General features: G+C 37.7%; 2 protein-coding genes across 2 annotated transcripts; both read left to right on the plus strand.

The window, feature by feature from the left end:
- The first annotated feature begins 539 nt into the window (after positions 1–539).
- On the plus strand, positions 540–4,218 carry LOC311068778 (uncharacterized protein). Its single transcript, XM_084091405.1, has 5 exons — positions 540–853; positions 929–1,034; positions 1,822–2,047; positions 2,297–2,412; positions 2,633–4,218. Exons 1-4 carry the CDS (start codon positions 587–589, stop codon positions 2,352–2,354), a joined length of 657 nt encoding a protein of 218 aa, XP_083947531.1. The 5' UTR covers positions 540–586; the 3' UTR covers positions 2,355–2,412; positions 2,633–4,218.
- A 919-nt stretch (positions 4,219–5,137) lies between these two features.
- On the plus strand, positions 5,138–8,371 carry lyrm2 (LYR motif containing 2). Its single transcript, XM_084091406.1, has 3 exons — positions 5,138–5,255; positions 6,318–6,458; positions 8,013–8,371. The coding sequence occupies exons 1-3, from the start codon at positions 5,211–5,213 to the stop codon at positions 8,091–8,093; spliced, it is 267 nt and encodes an 88-aa protein (XP_083947532.1). The 5' UTR covers positions 5,138–5,210; the 3' UTR covers positions 8,094–8,371.
- Positions 8,372–10,126: the final 1,755 nt, after the last annotated feature.

Genomic DNA, 10,126 nt, shown 5'->3' on the forward strand with positions numbered 1-10,126 from the left:
GTGCCATTCACCATGTAAAAAATAGTAATAGTGTGAACAAGTGACCGATTTCAGCCACAGCTTCAGTCACTATTTGGGGGCGGGGCTTCATATTCTAGAGAGCATTTGACTGGACAGAAAATCTGATGAGAAGCTGAAGTGCAGAGTGATGTCATCAAAATCACTGATTCATATTGGCGGAAGTGACAGACTGTACGTTTTGAACGCTTATTATCTTCTAAATGCGAATGTTGTCATTGTTTTGGAGCACACTAGCTTACAGGTAACCTTAAGGCTAACATATTCATACTAAAAGCCAAAAAAATAAAATTTTGATTGAATGGGGACTTATACAGAACACACGACATGACCACTGAAAAATGCTCAGAAATACTTGACATTACAACATTCTGAACCATTTTTATAAAGTCTATATAAACTAAAATAAATATATATTTGTAGATGACCTTTTTTTGGTCTTATTCCAATACAGTCTTCACACTCCATCCCAGTAGGTGGCGGAAATGCACCAACAGATGGCTTGACAACCAACTAAGCTGTAGTAGTAGAAGAAGACGACAAAGACAACAACAACAACAACAACATCATGGTGATGCGGTGTATTTTAGGCTGTTCCCCTCCCCAAACCCTCTTCCCTATCCCGAAAGTGCCCTGGCTGCGCGCCCGCTGGCTGCAGTTTCTGCACTTCGACGACGGAGGCGTCACGGATAACACGCGTCTGTGCGCGCGGCACTTCACGCAGGACAGCTTCAAGAACTTCCGCCAGCACGAGATGGGCTTCGTGAAGCTGCTGCTGCTGTCGGACACCGCGGTGCCGTGCGTCTACACGGTCGGGGCGTCGCCGGGCGCCAAGGTCGGTGACTGACTACAAACACTCGTATAACGTGTTACTTCGAGATTGTGAGATGTATTTTGATGTGTGTGACAGCCTCTCACACGGGACGTGGGCTGCCAGTGTTCCCCCACACCGGTGAAGAAGAGCACCGCGGTGCAGGCGACGCGCTCCACGCCCAGGCCCAAGCGACGCAGCAAAGGCAAGGCTGTCCTCCACTGACTGATGCTTGTGTGAGCTCTGTGTGTGTTGCACTGGTTTGAGGTTTATCTGTGTGCGTGTGTGCGACCTGAATGCACACAGACCCATGTGGACTCGTGTCACTCTGGGGACCTAAATTGAGGAAACAAGCTTATAAACCACACAGAATGAGTTTTTTTGAAAATGTAAAAATGCAGAAAGTTGAAAGATTGGTCGGGTTAGTGTGTGTGTGTGATGGGTAGGTTTAGGGGTCGGGTTAGTGTGTGTGTGTGTGATGGGTAGGTTTAGGGGTCGGGTTAGTTTGTGTGTGTGTGTGTGATGGGTAGGTTTAGGGGTAAGGTTTGTGTGTGTGTGTGTGTGTGAGAGAGAGATGGGTAGGATTAGGGGAGTTAGTGTGTGTGTGTGTGTGTGTGTGTGTGTGTGTGTGATGGGTTGGTTTAGGGGTAGGGTTAGTGTGAGTGTGTGATGGGTAGGTTTAGGGGTCGGGTTAGTGTGTGTGTGTGTGTGTGTGAGAGAGAGAGATGGGTAGGTTTAGGGGTCAGGTTAGTGTGTGTGTGTGTGTGTGATGGGTAGATTTAGGGGTCGGGTTAGTGTGTGTGTGTGAGAGAGAGATGGGTAGGTTTAGGGGTATGGTTAGTGTGTGTGTGTGTGTGAGAGATGGGTAGGTTTAGTGTAAGGGGAGAGAATATACAGTTTGTACAGTATAAAAATCATTACATCTATGGAGAGTCCCCACAAAGATAGCGAACCAGACTGTGTGTGTGTGTGTGTGTGTGTGTGAATTTCAGCGGTCCAGGTGAAACCCCCCACCCTCTCTATTGGGATGTCCTGCTCCACGGAGCATCTCGGCCCCGTCCTCGATACGTCGTCTTCTCCAGCCAACAAGAGGCCGCGTGTGAAAGAAGAGGAAGATGGTGAGGAGGAGGAAGAGGTAGAGGAGAGCTGCTCGAGCTGCACAGAGGAGTCAACAGCAGCAGCGTCTGATCTCACCTACGAGTCTGAGGACAGCGACACGTGAGTCTGTGTGTGTGTGTGTGTGTGTGTGTGTGTGTGTGTGTGTGAAATCCCCCTATCGTTCAGGGGAAACCGCTGGGATGGCATGAGATGTCCACTGGGTTCATGTTTTATCAGCTGATGATGTATAACAGGTTAAGAACCAGTACATGTATCACTCAAGCGTCTCCAGTAATCTGTTGTGTTGTGTTGTGTTGTGTTGTGTTGTGTTGTGTTGTGTTGTGTTGTGTTGTGTTGTGTTGTGTGTAGATCACTCTGTGCTGCTCACTACTATGATGGAAGTGCGGATTGGGAATATGCCAGCTGAAGATGGCCAGAGTTCAGAAGAGTGAATCTTTCCATCAGGAAAACGGCACAGATATACAGTAAGTTGAGCAAAACACTCAGTTGTTATACTCTAAATAATCAGCACACGTGTGGATGCACATCTATTGACAGAATGTTGTGCTTTTATTATTTAAAAGGCTAAAAAATGTTTAAAAAAACACCCAATGTGTGAGACCTCACATGATAAATATATATCATGTGAATAATAACTGAATAAATGTCCTGTGAGTCGCATCAGTAACTGTGTTGTGCTTTCAGGCGATGTGGACCCCTGCTGATGCTCATCTGATGATGATGTTCTCCGGCCCGTACACACTGCAGCGTCACACACACCAACATCTGTGTGTTCAGTGTGTGGGAACTGTGCGGAACCGTCCTTGAAGACTGTACAGTTCTGCTCAAATACTTATTTATTATATTGGGTCTTAGCCAGAACTGAATACCGGTATGTGCTCTGCAAAAGAGCAACATAAACACGCAGTGGAGCAGATTGGATCTTCACATAATTTATTAAAACACAAATTTAATAAAAAGATATCATTGAGGATGTAACAGAGGCTTCAGGTTTGTCAGTGCTATAAACATTGATAAATAAATGAGTAAATGTATCAAACATATCAATTAACAATTAAAGGTCAAATAAATGATCCAGGGAATAACTTAAATTTACTGAAGAGAAAAGGTTTCAAAGTATTGTAGCAGCTATATATATATATGTGTGTGTGTGTGTATATGTAAGGGATAATGTATAGCGAGGCGGTTGTTATAGCGAATAACAACCCCGACAGGCTGAACGCGACCCCGACGCGAAGCGGAGTGTGTAATACACTACACACGTGATTCGCTATAACAACCGCCTCGCTATACATTATCACGCTTATTACATGGCTACCTACAAAATAAATAAATAATTTGACACAAAATATTGATTCAAAAAGGAGTTTATTGATTTAAAAACGATTGTGTTGCTTCCGCTAAAGAAAATAGTCCGTTCCGCGTCCATAGCAACGCTCTGTTTTTCATGGCAACGGTGTGTTATACTTCGCAGCGTCTGTTATCAAGAAATAACAGCATTCTACATTGGAATTCAGCCAAGCCATGTAATAAATATATATATAGGGCTGGTTTAAAACTTTCCACGTTTTCTTTATCCTTTATTTGACCGGGTGAATCTGACTGAGAGATCACTGTCTCTCTGGTCAAGAGACACAGAGTTTCACTCAGAGATAACCATGAAAACAAGAGAAGCGCTTAACGTTACAAGGCTCCTTTAAAACATTCAGCAAAACACATTAAGAGTATCAGAGGTGGCAATATCTCCAGTTTAAGTAGATTTAGCAGATCGCTCCAGGCCTAGAGAGCATGAAGAGAACAATCACGTCTGCCTTCAGAACTTATAACCGAGTGTGTGATCGAGATCGTGTACATTAACTATTTGTATGAAAAATTAAGATCCAGTATTTACTAGTTGCCATATCAACACTATATATAGAAAAAATTGCACCAAAATTCAGAAATATTTGGAAGATAACACTGCAACCATTGCAAAAGTAAATGTCTTACTGAAACATTGTGCAGGCGGAGCACTTTATATCACTGTTACAATGAGCCCATATTAGAACTATGATATTCTATACGCTTATGAATTATACTGAGAAACCATGAGAAAAGAGTGAATGAAGTCAATGTTTAGAAATGATTAAATATGATTATGTGTTGTACTATACTGTATAGCTGTGTTTGCTGTGTGTGTCTGTTGTCAAACTCAGAAATGAGTTCATTTTGAATTATTGAAAAATGCCATTATTTTATATGAAAAAATAAATAAATAAATTTATATTGAGAAAATATTTTAGTTTGTCTTGTATTTTTTTTATTAGATCAGATAACATTTTAATATGTCATGGTCATGTTACAATGTACCCCACTATGGGGCATGTTGTCACATTTCACTTCCATTCTTTAGGGGTAAATCAAGAAAAAAGTATACACTGTATTGATGAAACAAAACCACATAATTGTACTAGACGTGTGAAATTAATGTGGAAATAAATAAATATACTGAACCCTAAGTGTATTTACACAGACTGAGAAAGTGGAGAAGTGTTAGGCTGTGCCCCGCTCTCCCCCAGTTCTGAATGTTGGATGTTAGACTCAATGTTTGTGTGTAATTATTGAACACATTTTGCTACAATCTCTTGTTAAAGAATAAAGGTATTCTATGTAATAGATAGAGAAAAATGGACATGTATTTGACTCTTGCATGCTTGAGAATACAGGAGAATCTGTAGATAATCAAGAGTTTCACAACCCATTTATAAAAGAAAAAAAGGATAATTTTATTTTATTTTATTTTTATTAGAACCACATATAAATGTAACATGAATCTTTAAGTCAAAATGAATAGACAAAATAGAGTAAAGCTTAAATATATTGCGTAATAATAAGCAAACAATTATATAATTAATTCAAAAATCATTCAAACCAAAAACGTGAAAAGGTGTTTCTGGGAAGTGAGATGAAGAATGTGAGTGTGGGGCGATCTGCAGAAAAAAATAACATAAGTATATAAAATATATAATACAATATATAAAACCAAATATATTTTGTACAGTTAATATGTGAAGTGTTCAGCACTTGGTCTCTCAGATTAAATGACTCTTCTTCAGCGTCGATAATGTGATCAACAGTTAGATGTTGTTCCAGTAGGTGGCGCTATACACCGATCACAGTTAATCCGCCATACAACACGGAAGAAGAAGAAGAAGATCGTGACGTCACTGATTCTGACCAATGAAAAACAAAAACATCAGCGTGTGTGTTTCTGCTCTTCAACATGGCCGTGTCTCGATTACCAGCCGCTGCACTGAGCCTCAAACAGGTACACTCACTCCTCACGGTCACTGAACACTGAAACACCTGTGTACATCGCGAGAAGATCCGCCATAAGTGCTGTTCGACGCGGGCAAAAACAGCTCGACGCGACGCGACGACATTTATGTCATTTATTTACTTACATAAACCTAGAAATAAGAGAAGAAATGTATTTCTCTCAAGAAAGCGAATCACTCGGATTTTATAATATAATCTATTAGTTAGCGCTTACCATTAATAATATATTTTATGTAAAATTCTTAAGTGTATTTCTCTAATTTTGTTTTCCATATAAGTTACAATGAAACAAAGTTAGAGAAACACACTTAAGAATTTTACATAAAATATATGTACACTAAGTTACTAACGATATCACATCTAGATTTGGTAATGATTTTTAAATTGTTAAATAAATAAATCTTGAGTTGATCGATCATCTTTTTTTTAATGTCCCCTTATCAATTATTTTTGGTTTGATCTATCCAAATTATTTGCCTCAGAAACCGAATCGGATTTTGCCTTAAACTTTATGTGGAAAAAAAAAACAATTCTCATTGTATTTATAATATTGAATATGTAAGGAGTATAATTAATTTACAAATCTTTTACAATAAAATTCTACATGACTTTATTTGGCTATTTATGACAAAAAAGTATTAAAAATAGTCAAAACTCTTAAATTGTATGACAAACTTTTGAATGTATCAATTTGTTAATTGTAGTCAGGACCTCTTTATAATTAACTTAGTACTGTATTTAGTTTTTTTTGTCTCTTAACTTCCTTTTTTATTTTTAAATGATGAGTAGATGCTCAAATGAATGAAATGACTTGAACTCTTTCCCCACCATTAACGAGTTATTATCCAGTGTTAATTTACTTAATTGCTCAATACTTATTGAATTATCCTTGTATCATCTGTTCACATAATATTTCAATGCTGAAAAAAAAAAGTGAATACATAGACCAACAATTAAAAACAATGTCAAGTAGTAAAATAACGCAGTCAGACGCTCAGGAGTGTAGGAAAGCTGCGGTGTGAAGTGTGTTGATGTGGTGTTGTTGTGTCAGTTTTTGCAGAGACAGAAGGTTCTGGGTTTGTACAGAGATCTGCTCCGAAACATCCGCAAAATCCCACAGGAGTCTGATCGCAGATACCTGAGAGACTGGGCCAGAGAGGAGTTCAAGAGGAACAAGAGCGAAACAGACCAGGTGACCTCAGACACACCTCTGTGTTTCACCGAAGTCTTACAGCGCTAGTCCAGTTTTCTGGCCCCATAACAAATTGTTCAGTCATAATCTTTATTTTGAAGTGACTAGAGTCTCTAGAGGTCATACATTACAGGATTTTTACCACGAGTAAAGGCTGACGGGTCGATCGTGAACGATTCGTTCAGTTTGAACAAATCTTTTATATGACTTGGGAATAACAAGTTGTCTCAGAGAGCGAGGAGTTCGTGTTTTGTTGGCCACATGTGTTTAAAAATAAATAATGTAATTAACGGGATATACGAATAAGCAGGAAAAATTGAGCAATCATGATTTATTTATTTAGTAATCTATTAATTAATTAATTAATTTAACATGTATTTGTGCAATAAAAGTACCATTTCGACAACAAGAACATGCTGAGCCAAAAGAAGATAAAGATGTGCTCTGGCGACTGGCGTGTTTATTGAACCAATCAGATAAGAGTAAAACGAGAGTCAGCGAGAAGCTCATTTGATTGGCTACATGAAGAAGATGGACCCGCCCTCCTCCTGAGTGCGAGAATCGTGTAATCGTTCCCGACTCTGTTGTTTTCGGCTGTGAATCGCTGTTCACAGGCTTGCAGTGCTTTTGGCCGTATTTGTGCGAAAAAAATGCCAAAACTGTGTAAGCGTGGACAAAATGGAAGTCAGAATTCTGCAAGAATACAGATCGTACTTATGTTGCGTTAGCATGAAGCTCCAGCTTTACAATACATGAATTACTCTTATGAATAACAGTAAAATGCTGCAAATTTTATTATTTAATTATTATTTTTCTTACACTTGAACATTTTATGAAATCTTCTCTTGCACATGCAAATTTAATTTACGCTTGCAATCTTATGTACACTTTCACAACTCTTACCCTGCGCATGCGATTCTTTATAGCATCATATTACCTTCATAGCCTCAGCAAACGGTCCTGAGCGCGTTCACCACAGTCTGGAGCACAAGCTTCCTGTCACATGATTAGTAATGAGGAAATTAACAGCACATTATTTTCATTTTTGGGTGAACTGTCCCTTTAAGACAGTTTTAGTTATTGAAACCAACATTTAAATCAACTGCTGAATAACGCGCTAAGGTGACAGCCATGTTGGTGACGTACATATAGTGCGAGACGAGAGATGTAGTTCATTGAGCGATTTTCACATAAAACTAAATGTTACTCTTCTGTTTTATGACAAACTGCGACTTTCTTGACTTTCATAATTATCTTTTAAATTGACAAACATCATATGTGTAATTCAGGGCACAGTTCAGACGGAATAAAAAGATAAGTTGTCTCTCGCCATTGACTACCATACATATTTTTTTCCGAAATAAGGTCCCATGAGCCGGAAGCGGAGGGGAGGGACTTAGGCTCTCTATTCCCATAAAGTTGAGCTCACCTTTGTCCCATCGCCAACAGCCACTGTCGCACATGCAGAATTCATAGAAAATGAATGATGTCAGTTTGCTAGCTAAAGTTTGATTTACGACATCACTGTAAATGTTGTGTGGTTTTCCTCCTCAGGATGTCGTTCGCATGATGATCACTCAAGCTCAGAACCATCTGGAGGACTTGAGGAAGTCCCTGGCGCTGGCTGGATGCTAGAAGATCCGTTACACCACCCATTAAAGGGATAGTTCACCAAAAACAGAAAATGCTGTCATTGTCACCCATAAGACTTTTGTTCATCATCCAAACACAAATAAAGATCTCTCTTCCTTTTTGTCCTTCCTTTGCAAGTCCACACAACCAAAAATTTCACGCTTTTAAAAGTAACGGTAAAAACGAGCCGCTCAACCCAAGTCTTCTGAAGAGAGATGATCGCTTTATATGATGAACAGATTTAATTTAGGCTGTTATTCATATAACAATCAATGTACATATCAAATATGGTCAACAGAATAACCGTACTTGCATGATACATGAGAAAAGCCTAAATTAAATCTATTGAAGTGTCGCTGTTATTGATGAGTGGACTTGAAATTAAATCTCAGAAATCAGGTTTCATTAAAAATATCTTCATTTGTGAGTCTTGTGTATTTGGAACAATATGAATGTGAGTAAATGACTGGATTTTCTTTTTTGGGTGAACTATCCCTTTAACAAAAAGTACACTATAATGAGAAAAAACCCTTTTAATATGTATATATCTACTTGTATATTTATAATGCACGAGTACTTCTTTTCATTTGCCAAATATGAATAAAAGCCTAAGTAAAATATTCACTTCTCTGAGTCATAATCAATTAGTGTGTAGTTGAAATATTGCATAAAACAGAACAAACACACCCGTGTCTGTGACATCTGCATTACAATCCCAGAAACACTAGATCGTGAGCATCAATAAACATTCCTCGCGGATCTGAGACCGGTCCTGAAGAATACCTGTCAGGACACGACCCCTCAAAGCTGTGATTAAAACCCACCAGGACAAGCTGAAGAAACCGTAAATCTCTGCTAATCGTCCGTGTCCCTCAGCTAACCCGCGAACGGAGGAGCTGGAGAGAGACTGACACGAGGAAAACCTTCGATTAGCGGTGATGAACATGATCCCTACGGTATGGCAAGCCGTTTTAACTTTTATTCATTTCCAGGATATGAATTGTTGATATCAAGAATTACATTTTTGATATCAACAATTTACTTGTTGTTGATATCTGTAATTATATTTTCACTAGTGAAATGTCACCATAGGCTGCCATTCAAAATCAATTAGGCCTATTGATATCAAGAATTGATTTCTTACTAGTATAAATATAATTTTTGATATCAATAATTACATTGTTACTAGTAAAAATGCGAATTACTGATATTAATAATTAAATTGTAACTAGTTGAAATGTCTATTCTTGATAACAATTGAATTGCTACTAGTAAAATTTTTCATTTTTGATATCTGAAAATGTATTTCTGATATCAATATTATTTCAGATATCTAAAATGGCTTTCTTACTAGTAACAATGACATTCATGATATCAGAAATTAACATTGTCACTAGTGAAAATTGAATTATTGATATCTAAAATGAACATTGTCACTAGTAGCAATTCAATTGTTGATATCAAGAATAGACATTTCAACTAGTGACAGTTTAATTCTTGATATCAAAAATAAAGGTTTTTACTAGTAAGAATTGTATTTCTGATATGTGAAATTGGAATTTCAACAAGTAAGAAATCAATTCTTGATATCAACTATGGATTTTGAATGGCAGCCTATGGTGACATTTCACTAGTGAAAATACAATTACAGATATCAAGAATTATAGTTTTTACTAGTTGAAATTAAATTGTTGATATCAAGAATTAGCATTTTAACTAGTGAAAATTTAATTGTGGATATCAAGAATTAGCATTGTTACTAGTGGAAATGTAATTTCTGATATCAAAAATTGCCATTGTTATAGTAGAAATCTAATTCCTGATATCAATAACTATCATTTTAACTAGTAAAAACTGAATTGTTGATATCAAGAATTAGTATTCTGGAAATTAATAAAAGTTAAAACGGCTTGGGCTTGCCATACTACGGTGAAGCGGCGAGGAGAGATGATGTAACTGCATTTGTTGGTGGAAATATGCAAACTATTAGCCATTGTTTTCTTGTATATAAACTACTCAAAGGCAAGTCATATTAT

This window comes from Abramis brama, assembly GCF_963993115.1.
Source record: "Abramis brama genome assembly, chromosome: 18".
Classification (NCBI taxonomy): Eukaryota; Metazoa; Chordata; class Actinopteri; order Cypriniformes; family Leuciscidae; genus Abramis; species Abramis brama.

Coding starts and splice junctions, on each gene's coding strand:
- LOC311068778 (XM_084091405.1), top strand. CDS start 587: ATGGTGATGCGGTGTATTTTAGGCTGTTCCCCTCCCCAAACCCTCTTC. Junction 1,035..1,821: donor GCCCAAGCGACGCAGCAAAG/GCAAGGCTGTCC, acceptor TGTGAATTTCAG/CGGTCCAGGTGAAACCCCCC. Junction 2,048..2,296: donor GAGTCTGAGGACAGCGACAC/GTGAGTCTGTGT, acceptor TGTTGTGTGTAG/ATCACTCTGTGCTGCTCACT.
- lyrm2 (XM_084091406.1), top strand. CDS start 5,211: ATGGCCGTGTCTCGATTACCAGCCGCTGCACTGAGCCTCAAACAG. Junction 5,256..6,317: donor CTGCACTGAGCCTCAAACAG/GTACACTCACTC, acceptor TTGTTGTGTCAG/TTTTTGCAGAGACAGAAGGT. Junction 6,459..8,012: donor ACAAGAGCGAAACAGACCAG/GTGACCTCAGAC, acceptor TTTCCTCCTCAG/GATGTCGTTCGCATGATGAT.